This window comes from Staurois parvus, unplaced genomic scaffold (assembly GCF_062004578.1).
Source record: "Staurois parvus isolate SC_StPar_1 unplaced genomic scaffold, SC_StPar_1.0 ptg001530l, whole genome shotgun sequence".
NCBI classification, from domain to species: Eukaryota; Metazoa; Chordata; class Amphibia; order Anura; family Ranidae; genus Staurois; species Staurois parvus.
This window is the reverse complement of record NW_028319326.1, coordinates 349817-374252: the sequence shown is the minus strand read 5'-3', so window position 1 is coordinate 374252 and position 24436 is coordinate 349817. Positions and strand designations below refer to the sequence as shown.

The 24436-nt window shown below is 42.3% G+C and overlaps 1 protein-coding gene across 2 annotated transcripts in view; it reads left to right on the top strand.

Moving 5' to 3' along the window:
* Positions 1–24436, top strand: part of LOC149435358 (ovostatin-like) — an 82254-nt gene that overhangs the window by 26387 nt on the left and 31431 nt on the right. Inside the window, exons 9-22 of one of the 2 annotated variants that reach the window (XM_089662739.1) lie at positions 946–1054; positions 1182–1297; positions 2105–2263; positions 5138–5368; positions 6193–6250; positions 7535–7677; positions 8456–8605; positions 10365–10535; positions 13280–13382; positions 17111–17240; positions 19959–20190; positions 23570–23693; positions 24101–24219; positions 24295–24346. In XM_089662739.1, coding sequence (XP_089518865.1) covers positions 946–1054; positions 1182–1297; positions 2105–2263; positions 5138–5368; positions 6193–6250; positions 7535–7677; positions 8456–8605; positions 10365–10535; positions 13280–13382; positions 17111–17240; positions 19959–20190; positions 23570–23693; positions 24101–24219; positions 24295–24346 — 1897 coding nt within the window. Of the gene's footprint in view, positions 1–945; positions 1055–1181; positions 1298–2104; positions 2264–5137; positions 5369–6192; positions 6251–7534; positions 7678–8455; positions 8606–10364; positions 10536–13279; positions 13383–17107; positions 17241–19958; positions 20191–23569; positions 23694–24100; positions 24220–24294; positions 24347–24436 lie in introns of both variants that reach the window. The other variant, XM_089662737.1, reaches the window with a different exon arrangement.

Below are 24436 nucleotides of genomic sequence, written 5' to 3'. Positions count from 1 at the left end.
AAGATTCTCTCAGTTTATGGAATAAACTTCACAACAATGAACATCGGATGGGTCAAAAGACCATAATGGGATCTGCTTCATGACATGAGGCTTGAAGCTGAAGTGCATTACTGGGAAATTAACAAAGGGGTAGAGCGATCTATACAGCATGAACTAAACCAGAGGAAAGGGAGGAGCAGAGACAAAATACACAACACTTAAAGGCATATGACAGTCATGTGAAACATTCCAAGCTGCGTCTAGCTGGCTCCTCCCAGCCAGAGCTCTGGGTTCAAGATAGAGCCAGCTAATCTACTGGTAACTGAATGAGGAAAAGGGTGAAAGCAGGGAAAGGTTCTAAGGGCCTTCTCATGAAGGGTGAATCGGGGGGGGGGGGGGGGGAGATGTGGACAAGGTTCTAGTAGAGTTAAAGTTTTGGAAGTAAATACTTTCAGGGTTGCCAAATTCTTGTATACTATGGCACCTTATCCTGGAGGGTTGCCTCCAGTTCAGCATGACCATCGCCTGGGTCACTCCATTTTTAGTGGCAATCGTACAGTGTCTTCCAGAATCTGGCGATAGTGTTTCGTGGCCGTTGTGACAAAGCGAGAGACAGGTTCCTTGTCGGCTTTGATGGCGCACTATTGGGGGTCAGGTTGGATAGGTTTGTTAAATGGGTGTAGAGAGAATACTTCAAATGGTGCGGAGTATGGGTTAAATCTGAAATGTCAAACTGCTGTGCCTATAGAGGCGCTCTATGGAAATATCAGAAGTCTGGCCCATCTTGATGCAAGGGGCCTGAATGGCCAAAGTGGCAATATGTGCAAAAGAGGGTGCCTCTATCATTATGTGTTACTCTGAACAAGCTTTGTCATCCTTTTTGAGACTTTCCTTAAAGGGTGGTGTTAGATCTGTACTGTACATATAATTTTTTTTTTTTTTTTTTTTTTTTTTTTCCCCCCACAGCTTGGTTCTGATGGTACTTACAAGGGTTCCATTGATTTGTCTGGACAATTTGTGGGACTGACCGGCATGTCCATGCAAATGGACATTGTAGTGACTGAAGCTGAAACTGGTAACTATCACATAAATATTCACAGAAGCGTCTTGCTGTGTGGATTTTTTTTTTTTTTTTTTTTTTTTTTTTATTCCCCCCCTCCCCCATACAGGATCTAATTTTTTTTTTTTTTCTTATGTCATAGGAATCCAAACCAAAAATTCCCATTATGTATGGATCACAACCCAACCAGCTAGGCTCAACTTTGACTATGACTCCATGAACCAGTACTACAAACGGGGTATTAATTATCATCTTGTGGTGAGTAAATCTTACATGACTCTGCAGAGGATCCTAAAACCTCAATCCTGACATTTTAGTGTGGGTGTTGCTGGAAACGCCCAATTTTTCAAAGATTGGCAATCAAATTACTTTATCCTTGTACAGGATCTTTATGTGGGCACTGCTGCTTGTGTTCAAATCTAGAGAGATTTAAATTAGTTTTTTTTTTTTTTTTTTTTTTTTCCAGCAAAAATAAGGAAATTGCTGTGAATTGTCACCATTTTTGGCGAATTTTGAAAGATTGTAGCCGTAATACAGAAAAAATACAAGGGACACAACTACTCCAAGGGTTGTAACACAAATTTTCTCTATGCAGTCCAGTCTATTACTTTTCGAACACACGTGTCACAGTGCACCACACTGTATGGTAATGCACGATCTTGCAGTGTGGTGCACTGCAATGACAAATGCTGCCCTTTTTTTTATTCATTTTTTTTTTTTTTTTTTGCGTTCTTGTGCATTGGGAGCTCATTTTGAAATAGACTGTCTTAATACAATGCACAATAACATGTGCTCTCCCCCCCCCCCCCCCCCTCAGGTGGGGGAGGGATAATCTGCTTTAACATTCTGCTAAAACTGTATTGATACAGTTTTGAACCTTTTTGAGGGTGGTACATTCCTAAAAAGCTTGTCCTGAAAATTCATATTTTAATGCAAATAGTGACATAAACCATACTCCTCAATTTTTTTTTTTTTTTTTTCTCGTCAATTCAGAAACTTTGTTCTGAATTGTGATATATGGCTTCATATGTTTTCAGTTCTAAGTGTCATCCTGTTTGTGTTCAGGCAAAGCTAAGCGATGAGCAAAACAACCCAATTGTTAATGGAGATGTTGATATTGAGGTCGATCAGAATCCTATTCAGACCGTGAAGACTGACTCTGAGGGAAAAATACAGTATGGGATCGACACAACTGATATGGTGGCAGAAAACTTTACTGTCCGGGTAAGCGAATGACTGAATATGCCATGTGTCGGGACAGTTCCCAGCACTAGTGTTGTGTTTGCTGAATTTTTTTGGATAGAACAGGCATGGCCAAAGTCCAGCCCGCGGGCCAATTGCGGTCCCTGTTCCGGTTTAATACGGCCCCACAGGTACTTTAGCAATATCTAAAATGGAGAAAAGCGCCTCTAACTGTTGCCACCAATGATTGCAAAAATCGGCTGTTTTTCACAAATTTTCAGCATGACCGATAAAAGAAATGAGGAACTGCGAAAATCTGCCGATACCATTGCCCCACTAACAGTGTGAAAATCAGCTGATTGTTGATCGTGTTTTTTTTTTTTTTTTTTTTTTTTTTTTTTTTTTCCGTCCGAAAGAATAAACAGTCTATGGCCTGCATAAGTGCAATATGTGGTACATTTATTGAGGAACATAATGAGAAACACCTGATGAAAGAAAACGAAAGGCTTAGGCATATGTGACTCAGGATGTTCACAGGGAGCCGGCCGGCATGTGCGAGATCCATAGATGGCGTCCGGAGTCCACCCTGGAGCACAACATCGGCATGATGACGTGGAATGTCCAGCATACAATGTGACTCATTTTGGAGCATGCGTGAGGCCGATGAAAGGCAAAGGTGCGCTCCCTTCTCAGGCATTGAAGGAAATCATTGAGAGTAATTTCACTTTTTTTTTTTTTTTTTTTTTTTTTTTTTTTTTTTTGCTGCAAAATGGCCAGCCCTCACGCATGTTAACTTCATGAAATCTGGCCCTCTTTGAAAAAAGTTTGGACACCCCTGGTATAGAAGAACGTGGGATGAAAAAGATCTCCCGAACTTAAAGGATTTATCAGAAAACTAATGGCCGCTACTGCAATCCTTTTAAGTGCAAGTTGCTTGGCTGCCATGCCAACACTTTCAATAGGGGATCTATAGTATATAGATAGAAATGGCTAGATCTATTTAACCATTTTATTATTATTTATATAGCCAATAAATGTTTTTCAGGTTGGCAACGGCAGAACCTCCAGTGCCTAAAGTTACTTTTGCTCTAATTAAAACTTTAACTTTTCCCCATTTTCTCTAATGAAAGTTCTCCAGAACACTAATTGAAAGATTTAATTGGCCTCGAACATCTGCTTTTTTTTTTTTTCTTTTTTCTTTTTTCCCCTCCTGACTGAATGGACTTTACCAAATGAAACCCACAATCTCTGCTAGAAATTGGTTGGTTTGAGAGATGTTCCCTCTTGCTTCTAATTTTTTCGTCCCTGCAGTCCAAGACTAACATTGACTAAAACTTTCTAGTTCCTCTTTTTCTTTTTGTTAGAAATTCTACCCATCTATGGACCGCTTTAGATAGACATCGCTCAGTGTTGGATTACCGTAGGCACTGGCTTAAGGGCCCCACGACACTATCAAAATAATACGGACTTGATCTTGAAAGAACTTTGCATTTTTAAGGTTTTTTTTTTTTGTGCTTTTTGAATGTTTTACAAAAGATAGAGGAAAAAAATGAATCCACTCAAAGAATACAGTATTTTCACTATAAAGTCTTTAATGTACATAAACAAGAGATCAGGTTCAGTGTGTTTCTTAAAAGTTCTTTCAGGTGTAATTAATAAAAAAAAGTTGGTGCCACCTACCGTATTTTTCGCTCCATAAGATGCACCTGACCATAAGACGCACCTAGGTTTTAGAGGCGAAAAACAAGAAAAAAAATATTCTGAACCAATGGACTGCGGACACAGTACCGGGGATGACCGGGGACTGCGGACACAGTACCGGGGATGACCGGGGACTGCGGACACAGTACAGGGGATGACCGGAGACTGCTGACCTTTGGGGAGGGAGGGGGAGCGGGTACCTGAATTTGACAGGTACCTGCTCCCACTTCTGCGGAGTTTTCCTTCCCTCTTCTTCCCGCCCCGGCTTCTGTGACAGCCGGGTGCCCACTGCACATGCGTGAGAAGCGCTGCGCTTTGTGAATGGCCCGGCGCCTTCTGGGACCTGTCATGTGTCCCAGAAGACACCGGATCATTCACAAAGCGCAGCACATGCACAGTGGGCATCCGGCTGTCACAGAAGCCAGCGCGGGAAGACTGTGCAGCGCTGGAGCGAGGAACAGGTAAGGCCCTGCAGGAGAGAACAGCTGAGCGGCCGGCCCGGTATTCTGACATGGTGGCGGCAGAAATACCGGACCGGCTGCTTTATATTCGCTCCATAAGACACACTGACCTTTTCCCCCCTTTTTTTTGGGGGAAAAAAGTGCGTCTTATGGAGCGAAAAATACGGTACATATGTGTAATGTACAATAGTGACGGTCATCTCCATCTAGCGGCCAACGTGCACACTACTTGGCTCAATGTTATCCCACTAGAGCACACACGAGAAACCTCCAGAAACAAACCCTTTTTGTGAGTTCCACCAAGTCCAGATCTTGGAAGAATATTGGCTTGTGAGGTGAGGGATGTCCACAGTTTTGACTACCTAGGGGCCTCCACAGAGTTTAATCCAGCACTGATGTCACTGCAACAGATGTCCTCATTAAGACCATCTGTTCCAGTGATAACTGAAAATCTTAGCCTTTTTTTTCCTTTAAAATTGTGTCAGCGGTCACCAATAGAGAAGGTGAATCTCTGCAGATGGAGAACACCAAGCAATAATAAAAAGCTCACTTACCCTTCCATACGCTGTCCAAAAATGAAATTTTGTATGTTGGGTACCCTTGAAGAGCTCCTCATGGTTCTACAAAACTGTTACAGAATCAAGAGTGTGACCACATAGTGTTTGCTAGGGATGGTTGTACCCTGATGTGTAATTGTTGGATATGCAATTTTTTTATTTTACTGCTTCTGAATCTTCTTTTTTTGCATCTACAGCTCAGTTATAAGAACTCCGACCAATGTTATTATGCTGACTGGAGGGACACAGACTATCCATCAACTGAATACACCGCTTACCGTTTTTACTCTCAATCGGGTAGTTTCCTGCAGGTGGCGCGCCCCAAAGAAGAGTTAAGCTGTGGAAAGAGCCACAATATTGAGGTGCAGTATATCCTGAGCCAGGATGGTGTCGGAAAAGGAGCAACTTCAGTCACACTCTATTATCAAGTGAGTATGATGGGAAAGAAAAACGGACCCTTCGTCTTGTGAAAACGTGGAATTTTGCAAAGATGCTGTAGCTACACTTCAAAAGTCAACTCCTTCTTTCTATGTGTATTGCTGTGCTAATCCACAGATTTCACAACTGTTTAACTTACAATACTGTGTTCACTTTTTTTTTTTTTTTTTTTTTTTTTCTTTTTTCTTTTTTCTTTTCTATTTTCTTTTGGAGGAGGTTAAAGTTGGCCACTTCACTCACCCCCCCCCCCCCCTCTTAAATTAACTAACTTTTTATTCAGCAATTACTCATACTGATGGTTACTTGCCTCACTTATGTGCAAATTCCTAAATCCCATGGCTCCGTCCATCCATCACATATGCTGCTAGAAACGTAGAAAAATTATATATTTTCTGAAACCTGGAGACCCTTGATGGCTGTTGCAACTTTTTATGTCGCGCTATATTTGCCGTTAAATCCAAATTTTTAGGAAAAGTACACTACATTAATTTTAGTGCACACAAACTCTAAACCCGTATTTTGGTTCAATATAAAATGTTCTAAAAGTAGATTCCAAACGTCAAGATTTAAAATTGGTCTTGCCTGTGAAATGGCAACAAACTACAATACTGTAAGTTGTCAATGGGTGACGCTTTAAAATCCTTTAGGCCCTAGAATTGTGTGTGTGTGTGTGTGTGTGTGTGTGTGTGTGTGTGTGTGTGTGTGTGTCCGTCCAGATCTAAAATGATTTTTAGAACAAAAGTAGTGCCAGCAAAGGGGTCAATCTTTGTACGTGGTTAATAATAAAGGCACTATTTTTTTTTTTTTTTCTTAGGTTCTGGCAAAATCCAACATTGTTCACAATGGACAGCAAGATGTTGATTTCACCAACTGTAAGTATTTTATGTTGTATGAAAGCTTAGTGACGCCAAAATTTAATCTTTACACATTTACTACCTAAGGGCCCTGTAATTTTGTATTCATGGTTCCTTGTAACATCCTCCATGAGCTCCTGAACCTCTCCTCTTCCCCCCCCCCCCCCCACATACAGTGGGACCACGGAGGATGAAGATAGCCAGCCACCCTCTAACAGGAAGTCAGATCACAGCAGCAAACAAGGAATTTGGAGGAGGCCGAGGGCAACAGAAGAGACTTTGAATTAAGAAATGCATACCTGGATGTGTGGGTGGGGGGGGGGGGGGGCTGTTTCAGTCTCTCTTAACCTCCTTTTTCCCTGCCCTATAGCAGAAGTAGTGCTGCAGGTCTGCGCAAAGTTACGTGTGCAGTTCATATATAAATTGGCATTTCCGACTAGGTGGCATGTGCGCCACCACTGGTGGCTACAGATGTCAATCAGTGTCCCGGCCAGAGATTCTCCGCCGGCACCCAGCGATCGGCAAGTAAAACTGTCAGGGGAGAGACCTGTGTGTAAACAAGACTGGTCTCTCTCCTGCCAGCCAAAACATGCTGCTGTGTATTTCTCTGCACAGCAGCAAGTTTCCCTAGTTAAGCGCACACATTACATAATGTAAATTGGCACACGGTTAACCCTTTGATCACCCCAGATGTTAACCCCTTCCTGCCCATTGCATTAGTACAGTGTCAGTGCTTTTTATTAGCTCTGATCACTGTATTGGTGTCGGTGGTAGTTAGTCCCCCCCCCCCCCCCCCTTGTCTGCCCACCGCAGTCCCGCTATAAGTCTCTGATCACCGCCATTACTAGTATAATATAAAAAATTCCAGTGTATCTATACCGCCATTTGTAGACTACATAACTTTCACGTAAACAAATTTCATTTTACACGTTTTTGGGATTTTTTAAGTTAATATTTTGTAGCAGGATTTTTTATTTTTTTTTATAGCGCAAAAAATACACCGCAGAGGTGATCGAATGCCACCGAAAGAAAGCTTTGGGGGTGGAAGGACATAAATTTCATTTGGGTGCAGCGTTGCATGACCATGCAATTGTCAGAGTAACGCAGCGCCGTATCACAAAACGTGTCTGGGTCAGGAAGGGGGGTAAATCTTTTTGGAGGGCAAGTGGTTAATACAATAGTTAACAAGACTTTAAACACTAAAATGGTATTTTGTTCTGCACCATACTTTAGAATCTGAATCCAAGTGATAAAGCCGATGTGGTACCTGTGTGTAAATGAACGCTGTTTTCTTCTTTACAGCAAAGAATGGCTCTGTGACCATCGCCCTACCTATATCCCCAGACATGGCGCCCAGTGCCAACCTGGTCGTATACTGCATCCTGAAGGGAGAGCTTGTTGTGGAGACAACCAATCTGAAAATAGAGAATTGCTTCAAAAACAAAGTAAATTTTTTTTTTTTTTTTTTTTTTTTTTTTTATGCCAATAATGTTAACACTACTACATTTTTATATATTGAGGTTATATTCAATTAATATATATTTGAAAACTAGAATGTCACCACTCCATTTTGTTTTGGATCTATGAGGTATTAAGCAGCTAGCACATGCTGTGATTCACCCAAAGAAATACAAAACTCCCTTCACTTTGAGCAGCGCTGATAACAAATGTTCATACAAAATGTAGTTAAACATTTAAACCACTTAAAATGTGCTACAATATGTGAAAAAATTTTAAATATCGTAAACCTCAAATCGTTCATATATCAATCAAATGTGCAAAAATGTATTTTAATCCAGCCCTTGTGTTCTAAAAAAAAAAAAGTTCAAACATAATCCACTTGAACACTCTTCATTCAATGTGGAAGAGTGATCACATGGTGATTACTTTGTTTTTAGACTTTTTTTTTTTTTTGGGAATACAAGGGCTGGATTGAAACACTTTTTTTTTTTTTTTTTTTTTTTTTGCACTTTTGATATATTTGCATGATTGTTTTGTGAGTAAATACAGTTTAAATCATTATCATAGCTGAAATTGTAGCACATTTTTGGTGTTCTTAAATATTTTATTGCATTTTTGTATGAACATTTTGTTGGCACCGCAAAAAGCTAACTGAATTTTTTTTTTCTAATAATAAATTTAATTGAAAAATGTATTATGATTTATTTGATTAAAAACGTTTTTTGCTTTTCTGTAATGTTGCTTGTGCTTTTTGCCACGTAGGTTGACATGGCTTTCGCAGCCGAAAAGGGAATGCCGGGATCCACTGTTGAAGTTATACTCTCAGCTGATCCAGAATCCATTTGTGGGCTCAGAGTGATTGACTCCAGCCTCTTGTTACTTAACAGTTATGAGCGGTTTTCACCTGAAAATGTAAGTCGTTTGTTTGCCCGCTAGCTTAATTTGGAGGAGATTAGCCGGGTTCAATGTACATTTCAGCTGCTAATTCCAGGCCTTCATTCCAGTGGTAGTGAATGAGAAATTACTGCTTGCAGCATTAAAAAAAAAAAAAAAAAAATATATATATAAATTTTATTTTAATTTTTTTTGGAGGTAAAGCTAGGGTTTAATACACTTAGCAGTCAGAGGCCAAATCCATGCATCTGCTGCTCTGCTAGACACAGCAAACCAGTTTTAAGCCATGGTTTCCTTCTCGGTACTTACTTTTCAGCACTCGTCTGTTTCAAATATTGCATTAGATGTTGATATCTCTCCTGCTGACTTGGCACCATCCACAGGCAGCTTAACTTTCCAATAAGAAACAGAAGTTGAGTCCCACACTATTTTACTTCAGCTAACTGCAGTACAGAGTGGTTGGTTTTTTTTGGTTGGATGGGGGGGGGGTTTGGGAGTTTTTGGATGGGGGGGGGGGGGAGTCTTTGGTTGGTTGGATGGGGGGGGGGGTTGGGAGTTTTTGTTGTGTGGTTTTTTTTTTTTTTGTTTTTTTTTTTGTTTTTTTTTTTGTATTTTAATATGTAAGAATTTCCTAAACCCTGTCTCGGAAGTACTAACACTGAGGGTACATGGAGGAAACAGAGGGTCTAGGTAGGGCTAAAAGGACTAGAATGAGACAGGAGGGGGGGGGGGGGACAGATGGAGATACTAAATTTTACATAAGTAAGCAAGTTGTAGTGGCCCAAACAAGGCAACTTAACAGTTCAATACAGCACCAAAAATTCATATAAGTGGGTCAGAACAAGCACCCTTGCATTTTCCTCTTTTGGATACTAAGAGGAGTGCGTATTTAAGCCACCATGTTGCCAAACTAGCAGTCTCGCTGAAAGCAGAAACTTTATACTAGCTGTTCTATACCTATATTTAGGACGAAAAAAAAAAATCACAAGTTCCTATTCTGTTGTATGTTGACAGCTAGCGGTGGTTTAGAGCCACTACAAACTGTTTACTTTAAGCAACGTGTGTGTGTTCATTAACTGCACTAAGAAATAGGTGAGTTGTCTGACTTTTCCTGTCTGATAAGGATGCCTAGATCGTAAAACTGGCCAAACAAAACTGATGGTTATTTGGCTGGTAAAAACTAAGTGCCTCATGCATGTATTTTAGGGATATCCTTAAAGTGTAGCTTTACTAAAAATGTAAAGTCCATCCTTTTTTTTTTTTTTTTTTTTTTTTTTTTAACAAAACGTAAGTAAAAAAAATTGCCTGCTCTGTACGGGGACAGTGTGTGTGTGTGTGTGTGTGTGTGTGTGTGTGTGTGTGTGTTAGCTCCTCACTAACTGTGATTTGGCAACTAGGGAGAGAGCCCAGAGAAGCTGCTCTCATACAAATCGCTGGATCAAGATCTGGCTTGGGTAAGTAGGAGAGGTTGTGGGTCTAGCTGCATCAACCTTTGCATGTTCCTGCCCCTCCATGATGCAGCAACAAGAATCGATCTCTCACAACTTACATTTGGTTTCGCCTAAATTATGGGCAACCTACCATGGAAGAATGACACTATCGTTTTGTAATGACCGTTGGGTAAAAATGGAATCTCTGGTAGGAATATCTTGCAATGCTTCCCGCAACCACATAAAACAAACTTTTTTGCTGTAAGATGTCCTTTTTAATACCTTTTTTGAACATAAAAGGTTTACTAGATCCTGTGTCTGTAGCTAATGTGATGTCTGTGTAACAGGTCCATGGCTTATTTTCCTACGGATACTATGGGGGCTACAATATTGCTGGTTTTAACGTGGAGGATCCAGAGCCCCAGTGTCTAGATCCAAACAAATTGGTCTTCTACAACGGGAACTACTATTTACCTGTGAGCAGCGGCTCTGAAGGTGACAGCTACCAAAATCTTAAGGTGAGAATATTTATAAAGCCGAATGACCTGTAGCTGACCAATGTAATGTGTAACAGAATCTTGGAGTAACCATGAGCAGATCAGAAAGTTCAAGGAAATCTTTACCCTGGAATTGCACCCTAAAAAAAAAAGGTATTGGCCGTATTTAACTGTCTGCACACTAAAGCCCTCGCTCATTTAATGACCTTTTGATTGTAGGGTAGATTCTCATGCTTCTCAGGGGCTAGGCATTGGCAGCTGCCTACCCAAAACTGCCCCTGCACCCAGGAGCATCCCTAGGGTTTGGGTCACCCGGTGCGGTAACACTTGGTGACACCCCCTCCGACGATCCCCACAGATCCGATCCATCATGCAGGGATCGTTTGCTTTCTTTACAACTTACCTTTTCGTGGAGCGGGTCCGGTGTCACTCCATATAGGTTGCATGCCGACGATCCCCGCAGAATGGTTTGGATCTGTGGCTTGAGCATAATGGATCGGAGTCCGATCCTTTTTTATGCTTTCCAATCCGCAGATCCTATCCATCCTGCGGGGATCGTCGGCATGCAACCTATACGGAGTGACACCAGACCCACTCCACGAAAAGGTAAGTTGTAAAGAAAGCAGACTATCTCCGCAGGATGGATCGGATCTGCGGATTGAGCATGATGGATTGGATCCATCCTGCAGGGATCATCAGCATGCAACCTATACGGGGTGACACCGAACACGCTCCATGAAAAGGTAAGTTGTAAAGCAAGCAGACTATCCTTGCAGGATGGATCGGATCCATCCTGCGGGGATCGTCGGTAAAAATGCTGTTCTATGGTTTGTTTGGGGGGTGGTGTTTTTTTTTGTTGTATATATTGTTTTTATTATTATAGTTGTGTCCTATGCAGGGGCGGACTGACCATTTGGAAACTTAGGCACTGCCCGAGGTCAGTAGGGGGCCCCATGAGATGCCCCTGGTACTCCTTCTTCTTTTTTTTTTTTTTTCCGCGCAAAACCCCCAGCGGTGATTAAATACCACCAAAAGAGCTCTATTTTGTGTGTGGGGGAAAAAAAATTATTTCATATGGGTACAGTGTTGCATAACTGTGCAATTGCCACTCAAAGTGCAACAGCACTGAAAGCTGAAAATTGGGCTTGGTAGGAAGGGGGTGAAAGTGCCCGGTAGATAAGTGGTTTTAAGCTTGATTTAAAGCAAAAAAAAGTTAACTGAATCACATGCAGAAGCACTTGCATGTTATCAGCTGGATTTCTAGATCTGCATTTTTCTGGGGGAGCGGCAGGTGACATGTACAGTCTGCCATAAAAGTGAATACTTATACTCCTGTAAATGTCTGTGCTTTTTTGCATTGGGTTTTTACCTGTACGTGTGTGTAGCATATGAAAGTTTTGGGAGATGCATTGTTCCCTAGTAAATGCTGATGCAAACAATCATTAACATTTTACAAGAGTATGGCAGGCTGTATGCAGGACCTGTGGCTCCCTGTGAACCGGAATACTTAGATCTGTACTCCCAGAATTTATACCATCTCAGTCGCCATCCTTATGTATGAGACCTTAGGCCCACCTTGCCCACATGGGATGCACAAGGTGTGAAGGCAGTCCCATTCATGTAAATTGGGACCAAATTGATAGCTGTGCGGGAGACAGTGCGTGGTTTGGGGACACACAACCACATCTGTCAAATTGGGACCATGTCCCAGTAGACTTAAGTGGGAGCGACTGTCCGCATAGGTGTTCATGCATCTGTATGCAAAGACCTTCCTTTGCATGGGTGTATGCATAGATGCATCTGTGTGATATGTCTGCTAACTCATGGGGCCCCCGGGTAATGGGGGATCATGGGGCCCCTGTGTCCTCGCCCACACTCCAACCACACCCAAAAAAGCCTATGAAAGGTGCCAGGGGCATCTCATGGGGGCCCCCTACTGGCCCCCCCCCCCCCCCCCTGCTTCGGTCTAACCTTCATGATGAATCTTTTTAGCCCTGCTGACTGTTTTTTTTTTTTTTTTTTTTTTTTTTTTTTTTTTTAGAATAAAAAAAAAAAAAATTAGACTTCTGGGAAAGTAGTCAGTTTTTCCATATGGCTAGGTGAACATCCTTGAACACTGATCAGCCGTAACATTTATATTCTAACAAGGGCCAAATTGTAATGGCTAGATGACTGGGTCAGAACAACTTCAAAATTGCAGCTCTTGTGGGATCTTCCTGGTCTGCGGAGGTCAAATGGATGCACAGTGTGTTCTGACACCTATCAGAACCAGCATTCACTTTTTCAGCAGTTTGTTGTGTATGGGACTACAGACCTGTCAGGGTGCCCATGCTGATCCGTGTCCACAGCCAAAAAGGGCCTACAATGGGCACGTGAGCATCAGAACTGGGCCACGGAGCAATGGAAGAAGGTGGCCTGGTCTGAATTCAAGAATTAGTTTTGAGGGACAAAAGGTGTTGACTTGACCTCCAAGTTCTCCAGATCTCAATTTATTGGAGCATCTGTCGGATGTGCTGGGAAAAACTCCAATTCATGGTGGCCACATGACACCACTTATAGGATTTAAAGGATCTGCTGCTGACTGCTTGGTGCCAGATATATCTTCAGAGGTCTAGTGGATTCCATGCCTTAAAGGGGTCATGGTGGGTGGTCATAATTTTATGGCGGATTAGTGTTACGTGTGTGGTGTGTGTTTTTTTTTTTTTTTTTTTTTTTTTCCTTGTCTGTCAAAATGCTTATTTTTTATTTTTCACCTCATATTTCAGAACGTTGGACTGATTTTTGCAACAGGAGACCAAGTGAGAAAACCAAAGGTCTGTGATAACAATCCTGAGCAGTCGAAGTATCCCACAATTCCACTCGCAGAAGGTAAAGCCTGAATCTAAAATTGTAGCGCCAACAAAATGGGTATTTCCTCATAATAAGGCAGTTGAGTGCACTACCAATGTGATTTCAGTCCTATAAATGTACATCTTCTGTAGACAAGTGACGTTTTATTACCCCTGGTTCACATATGTGGGCTGCGTTTTTTGCGTGGGCACGAGAGCCTTTTTTTTTTTTTTTTTTTTTTTTTTTTGACGCCCATGCCCCGTGACATGCAGGGAAGTCCCTGCACTTCTTTGGAAAACGCAGCCCGCACAGCAGCCTCTTTTCCCAGTACGGTTGCGTATTCCAGTGCGGGCGGCATGCCATTAAAATTGGCACCCGCCCACGGGTCCGCATTCCTTTGTGCGGGTGGTGCGTCCGCACGGTTTTTTGTGTGGATCCACAGCGGCACCACCCCCACAGATGTAAACCAAGCTTTAAAGCGGTACTCCAGACAAGCTGCTAAACGTGCAGATTAAAAAAAGGAGGTAAAACCACTCAATTTTATATAAAGTGTTTGTTTTTTGATGAATGAACACCATACACCCTCCCCACCCCCCTATACCCCTCTGTACTTGCCTTCCGGGATGCGGATACAGTGTGTTCACGGTTTACATTTTCATCTGCAAAGATGAACTACACAGCCCATAAAGCAGTGAGAGAGAAACTTATATTAAAAATAAATTACATTTCATATATATATCTATAGCACACAGTGCCTTGAAAAAGTATTCATACCCCTTGAAATTTTCCACATTTTGTCATGTTACAACCAAAGATGTAAATGTGTTTTATGTGATGGGCCGACACAAAGTGGCACATAATTGTGGTGGAAGGAAAATGATAAATGTTTTTCAAAACTTTTTACAAATCTGTGAAAACTTTGGCGGCATTTGTATTCAGCCCCCCGGAGTCTATACTTTGTAGGGCCACTTTTTGCTGCAATTACAGCTGCAGGTCTTTTTTGGGGATGTCTCTACCAGCTTTACACATCTAGAGTGAACATTTTGCCCATTTTTCTTTGCAAAATAGCTCAAGTTCTGTCAGATTGCATGGAGAGAGTCTGTGAACAGCAATTTTTAAGTCTTGCCACAGACTCTCCATTGGATTTAGGTCTGGACTGTGACTGGGCCATTCTGACACATGACTTTTGCTTTGATCTAAACCATTCCATTGTAGCTCTGGCTGGATGTTTTGGGTCGTTGTCCTGCTGGAAGGTTAACCTCCACCCCGGTCTCAAGCCTTTTGCAGACTCTTTAACAGGTTTTCTTCTAAGATTGCACTGTATTCGGCTCCATCCATCTTCCCATCAACTCTGACCAGATTCCCTGTCCCTGCTGAAGAAAAGCATCCCCACAACATGATCCTGCCACCACCATGTTTCACGGTGGGGATAGTGTCATCAGGCTGATGTGCAGTGTTTTCTGCCACTTTTTTTTTTTTTTTTTTTTTTTTTTTTCTTTCAGGCCAAAAATTTCAATCTCCTAGGTTGTAAGCTCGAAAGAGCAGGGCCCTCGAACCCCTCGTGTATTGTATTGTCATGTTCTGTCCCCCACGCTAACGTACAGCACTGAGCAAACCCTTTGGCGCTATATAAATACTGTATAATATAATTTTGGTCTCATCTGACCAGAGCACCTTCTTTTACATATGAAAAAAAGGAAAAAATCCTGCACTAAGCCCAATATCAGGTGTAATGAAAATGTGTGAGAATAAATGGATATAAAGTGAACTACTGATACTAACTTCCTGAATACCAGAATACAATAATTGCAACACGTGTAAAATGCGCTGTTTACTTAAAATTAAATCCTATAAAAAAATATATATAAAACCTGTGCAAGTTGACATTCACATGTATATGTTCATTTGTACGGTATGTATGTAGTCCCCAATCCAATGTGAAGAAAAAGTGCTGCTGTTCTCCTCGGAAAAAAGGCAAGCCTCCTTACCAAACCACATTTATCTCAAGCTATAGAGATCAAATGGGCAGATGGTGTCCAGGCTCCACACTGTCACTGACAAATCTAGAGGGGGTGGATGGATAACGCCATGCTCACACCAGGAACTGGTTTCTCCACCTAAAACCGCTCTCTGCAGTCATATATGGAAGGGTTTAGACAGGAGAAACTTCATAGTGGAACCCCATTAAAAAAAAATAGAAGTTTATTGTAGCTAAAATAATGCACTTGCATTCGGTTGAGATCAAAGAAAGCAGTGGAACAAAACAAAGCAGCCACGGTGTCTCTATGATGTCATCACACATCAGCTGACAGACACTCCGCCTGACATGTTTCTCCAAGAATGACGTCCTCTGGGACTAGAGATCATTCGTGCAATGTCAGCAATCGCCATATTTAAAGACAAAAGAACCCCAGAAGTACTTTTTACTCTGATGTAATCGCCACACGGCCAATCAACAAATGGTAAACATAAAATTTTCCAATACCTGGCGATTGTGCCTCTGTCAGGGGTGGACTGACAACTCATGGGGCCCCCGGGCAATAGGAGATCATGGGGCCCCTGTGTCCTTGCCCAAACTCAAAAAAGCCTATGAAAAAGGTACCAGGGGCATCTCATGGGGCCCCCTACTGACCTCGGGTAGTGCCAGAGTTTCCAAATGGTCAGTCCGCCCCTGGCCTCTGTATAACTAAATGGAATACATTAAATATAATTTTGTCCAATTAAATCAAATGGTTCTAATCTCAAAGTATATACTATCCCATGTCATGTGACTATGTATAAACACCATCTAGTGACCACATATGCATATCATACCTTGCACATAGATACCACATGTAATCGAAAAATGAATACAACTGCAATGTAGTAATCTAAAATAAAATACATAGGGTAAAAAAGGAGAAAAGATATTACAAATATATAGTATCCCTCCAAATCTAAAAGTAAAGATACTTCTAAAAAAAAATGTAAAATAAAAAACCTTCTGCCACGTGTCTCCCACATGGCTTCTCGCAAACGGGACGACTTATGGCTTTCTTTCAACAATGGCTTTCTTCTTGCCACTCTTCCATAAAGGCCAGATTTGTGGCATGCAATGGTTATCCTGTGGACAGATTCTTTCACCTGAGAGTTGTGGATCTCTGCAGCTCCCACCTGAGAGTTGTGGATCTCTGCAGCTCCTCCAGAGTTCCCATGGGCCTCTTGGCTGCTTCTCTAATGAATGCTCCCCTTGCCCAGCCTGTCAGTTTAGATGGATGGCCATGTCTTGGTCGGTTTGCAGTTGTGCCGTACTCTTTCCATTTTCGAATGATGGATTGAACAGTGCTCCGTGAGATATTCAAAGCCTGGAATATAATTTTTATAACCGAACCCTGCTTTAAACTTTTCTCCACAACTTTATCCCTGACCTGTCTGTGTTCCTTGGACTTCATGATGCTGTTTGCTCACTAACTTTCTCGAACAAACCTCTGAGGGCGTTACAGAACAGCTGTATTTATGAGCTAAAATTAAATACAGGTGGACTATATTTACTAATTAGGTGACTTCTGAAGGCAATTGGTTCCATTAGATTTTAGTTAGGGGTATCCGAGTAAAGGGGGCGGAATACAGGCACGACACACTTTTCAGATATTTACACACAAAAAAAATCAAACCATTTATCATTTTCCTTCCACTTCATCAATTAAGCAGGTAAAAGGTCGTTTTTTTTTTTTTTTTGTTACATTTTATGCTCAGATTTATTTATTTATTTTTTTTTCCCTGAGGAGCGGTACCACAAAGCGCTAGCCTCAAATTTGCAGCAGATCGGTCTTCTGGAGTGGGTGGTGTAAGCGCTGTGATTGAAACCGTTCGGACGAACTTCTCTGACACTTTCATGTGGATCCTGGTTAATGTGAAGTGAGTACCTAAATCCTTCATAGAAAGCCGACACGGCTTGTATTTTCACTTCTGTTCAAAACCAAAAATGGTGCGGTCCGTGTTGCCAACCTACCAGGCTGAAATTCAGTGGCACAGCCAAGTTTTTACTGACATTTCCAAAAGTTACATAAAGTTTTTTTTAAATAGAAATTTCAGTATTTAAGCTGCAAACTCGATATGTAATTAGTAATGTAATTTAGGTAGATAATAACCATTTGCCCTCCAGTTGATTTACACCCCCCCCCCCCTTCCTTTCCAGTCCATTTTTTGCATTATGGTGCTACGTTACTTTAACTGACAATAGCGCGGTCACGAAACTCTGTACCCAAAATAAATTTTACTTTTTTTCTTTTAAAAATGTCCAGTAAAAAAAAAAATCAATTTTAGGCAAATGTATTCTGCTACATGTCTTTGCCAAAAAAAAATCCCAATATCTGTAAATTGGTTTACGTGAAAGTTATAGCATTTACAAATGGAGTGTATATATACTGGGTTTTATTTCTTTTTACTAGTAATAGCAGAGATTTATAGCTGGACTGCGGCGGGCATTCTGACACTGGGGGGAAACTGACTTGGTGTCACTGACATCCCCAGTGACGCCAATACAGTGATCAGAGCTAATAAAAAGCACTGACGCCATACTAATGGCACTGGGCAGGAAGGGGTTAGAGGGGTGATCAAAAGGTTTCAAACGCTGACTGTAGCCGCCCTCCTGGTCCTCCTTCAGACACCCCTGTACTAGAGCATAGAGGATACCATTTAAAGGGAGCACATGCTATTTATGTAAAGACAACATCACCCGATCTCCACAGGCCGGAAGTATGAAAGCAGAAGTGATGTATTAACCACTTCCCACTTCCCGTCCGGCCCATGTATATAAACGGCTGGGTGGTGGCAGTGCAGGGGTGGGTTGGCATTCATAAACCGTGCCTGTCATTTTGGATGGGAGTGCTGCCAATGCGGGAGGACGTTTCTAAATGTGCCCCGCATCCATTGCCTGTGCACGCTTCCTGGGAGCGTGCTGCACCGCGATTGATGCCCGATGTGTCCTCCGAACACAGATCGCTGTACAGGACCTCTGTGTGAGGTCACGATCATGTGATCTTTGATTGGCCAATCAGTGATCACATGAATAGGTGTAAGCAAGATGTCACTTCTGACATTGTGATCATTCACAGATTTCACATGTAGTAAGCAGAGATCACATGGTACAAGGCTATTCACAACAGCCTTGTACCATGTGACAAGCTATTACCAATCACCGCTCTCACAGTATTTCTCAATGGCTGCAAAATGCAGCCAGAGAAGGAGAAATGATTGCTTTTACAGCCGTTATGGGTGTAAAAGCAATCCGTGTTTTAAAAAAAAAAAAAAATAAATAAATCTTCAACACCCACAAGTAGTACAGAGTCACTATGGTGTGTGTGTGTGTGTGTGTGTGTGTGTGTGTGTGTGTGTGTGTGTGTGTGTGTGTGTGTGTGTGTGTGTGTGTGTGTGTGTGTGTGTGTGTGTGTGTGTGTGTGTGTGTGTGTGTGTGTGTGTGTGTGTGTGTGTGTGTGTGTGTGTGTGTGTGTGTGTGTGTGTGTGTGTGTGTGTGTGTGTGTGTGTGTGTGTGTGTGTGTGTGTGTGTGTGGGGTACAGTGTTGCATGACCGCGCAATTTGTCATTCAAAGTGTGACCGCACTGAAAGCTGAAAATTGGCCTGGACAGGAAGGGGGTAAAAGTGTCTGGATGTGAAGTGGTTAAACCCCACCCAGCTAGTTTTGTCACACTGTCATCAGGAACGGCCGGCCACTTTCATACTTCTGGTCTGGAGAGCAAGTGGCACTAGGAAAAATGCAATTCTAAGCCTTCCTTGATCTATCAGACTTTTTGGGTTTTTTTTGTGTGGTGTTTGATTTCTTTCCCAGCAGGAAAAAAAAAAGGGTATGCATGTGGACAAGGGTGGGCATAAGAGTTCTGTAGTCCAAGAAGAACTCTGGCATAGCTGACAACACTGGTTGGTATTCCAGTGAGGTAATGGCCACATTTATTTGCTTTCAAGTTGGGAGTTCACTGAATTTCTGGCAGACCAGCAGTTGTTTTCAACATGGGGAAATCTGCATGTACGGCAAAAATGTATTGGATAAGGATGAGCTTAGGTTTGGCTGAACCCAGAGTGAAACGGTCAACACCTGCCCAATCGGGGGTGGCCAGGGCATTTCCCACCCTTCAGCTCCTACACAAAGTGGCATGGAGGTGTGTGATATCATTGACCTTTTTTGGAGTCATTGATGTGGACCTAATATGGCCATATTGGGTCCACATCAATGACTCCATATAGATCAAATAAAAATTGACCTATATGGAGTCATGGCCATGTGGTCATATTAGGTCCACATCAATATTAGGTTACTGATGTCATGTATGTTAATGACATTGATCTAATATGGCCACATGGATATAGTAGGTCAATGACATTGACCTACTATATCCAACGGCCATATTGAGTTAATGACATTGGTCCAATATGGCCTTATGTCATTGATATGATCATTCCTGTCCCTTTTTTTTTTTGTGTACATACAGCTGCAGGTAATGACCTGGCCCCAGTGGGTTGTGCCGGCAATAACGCATTCCTTTTGGGTTCATCCTTGGTACTCAATAGTCCAGTATATTTAGACTGCCACATGATTGTGTTTCTTTCTTGTCTTTCAGTAAAGATGGCCACGCTTCATTATCGGAGGTTGTCCCAGACACCATTACTAAGTGGCAAGGATCTGCATTCTGCCTGTCCAGTGAGGGAGGTTTTGGGATGACCAAATATTCAGCCAACTATACAACATTTTTGCCGTTCTTCATAGAGGTCTCCAAGCCCTACTCTATCATCAGAGGGGAGACTTTGGTCCTCACAGGAGTTGTACATAACTATATGGATCATTGTGTCAAGGTGAGCTGTGGCTTCTGATCTACTATACTGCTCCGGCAAATTCTTTTGCATCTTTAAGTGCATTTAAAGCACAAGTCAATAGCACAAAGGGGAACCTTGCACATGGCAAGCAAGTACATGGAAAGGTGCTACTGGGCCTTACATATGGAGCTACATTTGATGATTGGGGTGGATTTACTAACGGCAAATACTGTGCACTCTGCTACAACATTTGCTCCAGAACTTGGTAATTGAGGGGAAGCTCTGCTAACTCGGTCCAATCATGTGCAAGCAAAAATGCTGTTTATTTTCTTTCCATGTGATTGGGTGTTCTTTGGAAAGTGAAGCTTGCCGGGCGCAGCCGCCCCCTTGCCGGGCGCAGCCGCCCCCTTGCCGGGCGCAGCCGCCCCCTTGCCGGGCGCAGCCGCCCCCTTGCCGGGCGCAGCCGCCCCCTTGCCGGGCGCAGCCGCCCCCTTGCCGGGCGCAGCCGCCCCCTTGCCGGGCGCAGCCGCCCCCTTGCCGGGCGCAGCCGCCCCCTTGCCGGGCGCAGCCGCCCCCTTGCCGGGCGCAGCCGCCCCCTTGCCGGGCGCAGCCGCCCCCTTGCCTTTAGTAAATCAATCCCAATGATTCCTTTGCTCTTGGCAACATTTCCAGCCAGGTGTTCTCAAAATACCTCACATCAGGGTTTCTGTAATACAGTAAACGTGTCTATAAAATTTAGACTAATCCTATCACTTATTTTGGTTAAAAAGGGAACATGTATGACCTAATAGTTTTTGTAGGGAAGGGTTGAATGCTTTTTTAGGTTTAGATCTTTCTCCATTGGAAAAAATGCCATCTGTGGTCAGAGGGTAAAGGGAAATTTCCCCAAGAGCCTGAAAAAAACCATAACTGAGGTTTTAACCTTTTCTCCCTAATCAGACAAAAATGTTTTGTTTTTGAAGTTCTGTTTTTACATTTGCCTAGTAATAAGTATATTCAGAAATGTTCTCTTTAAAAGAAACCCTGTCACCAACTTAAATGTAAAAAAAAAATTGCATGTAAAAGCACAGAAAAATCTATTTTTTTGAATATGTGCATTTTGTTTCCCCTTTTTTTTTCCCTAGAGTAGTCAGATTTTCTAGCAAGTTCAGACACATTGCAAGTGTATAAAAAAAGTATATAGAAGAGTTAATTCCTTAGCACTACTATCTCTGCTGGCCCAGCTACTCTACCCCTCCCTTTGCCTCCCAGCATAATTTATGTAGCTGCTGGGGGAGGAGCGAAGGGTAGTAATAAAGAGGGTCACTTGAATGATAACTGAGTGTGCTGGAGCTGCTGACATCACACCCAACATGGTGGCACCCAGCGGCAGTGTCGTGGTATTTGTATTTTACATTTACCTGTAAAAGCCTTCCCTAAAGCCTTGTTTAGGTATCCATTCAATGGACAAAATATAGTAAAACAAGGTAAACTAGCACTAGGTAACAAGCGGCTTGCATCAAGGAGAAACCTATAACCCTCTGAATAGATATGTAACAAGAATGCAGCATTACAAGAATTATCAAGTGAAGCATGTGCAAGCGCTTTGTGTGATACAATATAAAGTGGTTCGTCCAAATATGACGTATTGATGTAGTGTACAAATACGTAAAAAGTCAAATGAAATCACGTGACTTTGGTTATTAATAAAGAAGTGATTCATATGGTGAATTGCATGTCTGGAAGCTGGTAATATGATTGCAGTAACCAGAAGTGCAATATAAAAGTGCATTTGTGTATATAGTTATCCCATCATGGTAATCTGGATGTAGAAAATCATTTGGCACACGTCGGCATACAAGGTCATTAGCAGACCTCTCACAACCTCCCAGGGACATCACGTCTGATATCGTTGACTATTGGATGGGAACACAGTGGGCATTTGAATAACTCCACCTTGGGGGCTCGTTAAAAATACTGTACTATCAAGAATTCTCTTTGGTTCGTTATTTATTTGGTATAGCGAAAATAGTAACTTCAGAATGCACTCACATCTGGCAAAACAAGAGATGGCTGACAGCCTTCCTTGCGGCATCTGCAGCATGACGTCAACGGCTGGGTTTTGAAAACTAGCCCAAAACTTGTTAGGGAGGAGCCTGGCTGTTGATGTCACACCGCAGAGGCTGCAAGGAAGGCCCACTGACATCTTTCTTCTGTTTTGCCAGATGTGAGTGAATTCTGAATTTATGAATTTCGCTCTACAAAATAGAATTCTTGATAGTGCAGTATTTTTTCGTATAGCGAAATTGGTAAATTCAGAATGCACTCGTATCTGACAAAACAGAAGAAAGATGGCCGCCGGCTTTCCTTGCGGTGTGACGTCAACAGCCAGGCTCCTCCCTAACGTGTTTCGTGCTCGTTTTCAAAATCTAGCCGTTGATGTCATGCCGCAGAGGCTGCAAGGAAGGCCAGCGGCGATCTTCTGTTTTGCCAGATGTGAGTGCATTCTGAAGTTACTATTTTTGCTATACCAAATTAAATACTGTACCATCAAGAATTCTCTTTGGCTTGTTTAACGAGCCCCCAAGGTGGAGTTCTCCAAATGCCCACTGTGTTCCCATCCAATGGTTAACGATATCAGACGTGATGTCCCTGGAGGTTGTGTGAGAGGTCTGCTAATCGCCTTGTATGCTGACGTGTGCCAGATTTTCTACATCCCTATCCACATCCAGATGACCATGACGGGATAACTATATACACAAATGTGCTTTTTATATTGCGCTTCTGGTTAGTGCAGTCATATTACCAGCTTCCAGTCATAGAATTCACCAATATGAATCACTTCTTTATTGGACTTGATTTATATTTATTAACCATCAAAGTCACTTTTGATTTCATTTGAATTTTTTGCGTATTTGTACACTATATCAACACGTCATATTTGGACGGACCACTTTATATTGTATCCCATAAAGCACTTGCACATCACTTTTTATAATTATAGCGCTGCATCCTTATTTACATAAACCCCAACTACAGCACCACCTGCCTGGAGTTTGCATGTTCTCCCTGTGCTTGCGTGGGTTTCCTCCGGGTACTCTGGTTTCCTCCCACACTCCAAAGACATGCTGGTAAGTTAATTGGCTCCTGTCTAAATTGTCCCTAGTATGTGTATGTATGGATGTGAGTTGGGGACCTTAGATTGTACCCCCCTTGAGGGTTAGGGACTGATGTGAATGTACAATATATATGTAAAGCGCTGCGCATATTGACTGCACTATATAAGTACCTGAAATAAACAATCTATCTTGCATAGATATATAATCTTAGAGGAAGATTGTTTTTGAAATTAATAATTTGGTGACCAGGTCTAAGTGCATCTCTGAGCTCTATAACTGTCACTATTTCCACTGTCCTTTTTTTGTCTTGCCCCTGACAGGTAGAAGTGAATTTGGAACCTTCTGATTCTTTCACTGCCGAACTGAAGGAAGGAACCCAGAATGCCTGTGCGTGCTCCAAAGACAGAATCCCCTTTACTTGGGAGGTTCAGTCAAAGGTTCTCGGTATGCATTGCAACAATCTCTAAGCTTTAGATGCATCTTGCAGTCGTCTGGTGTGTGTATATTTTGCCCCCAAGCTACAGAACCGTTTCATTTCAAAATGATCACCCAAACTATTCTCCTTCACTCCTTTCAATACCTCCTGCTCTCTATCCCCATTATAGCCCCTTTTCTATGTTCACATCAAGAATTTCTCCAGAGCTTCCCTGTTCCTATTGAAATACCAACTCCAATCCATCGAGCTATCATTTACTCGGTCCGTCCATGCGATCGTTAAACTCATTCCTTAAGAGCCAGGTCACAGAACGCAGTGCAGGAAAGGTGCATTCCGTTTTGTTTCTCGAGGCATGTGTACTACCTTCACATTTTACTGTGAGTGCCGCTGACCGCGATTTCTGCTTTCTCTGCAGGAGAGCTTAGCTTCACAATGACAGCCCAAACCACTTTTATTGGGCAGTCATGTGACGGACCCAACGATGATTCCCAGACTCCTCGCAAAGATACTGTTGTTGAAACCATTTCCGTAGAGGTAAGGTTGGTACTGATGTAAGATGCATATATTTTCCAAATGTGTTCTTAAACTTTTTAACTTGTTCTTTACTAGCCTGAAGGAATCGGTCAAGAACGAACCTTGAGCGATCTAGTCTATGTGAAACGTAAGTGAAAAAGACACCCCCCATTTTTGGTCTTCCTTTCTTGGTTTTTTATTGTATGTGTGGAGGTCCAATCTCATGGTGGCTTAGTGG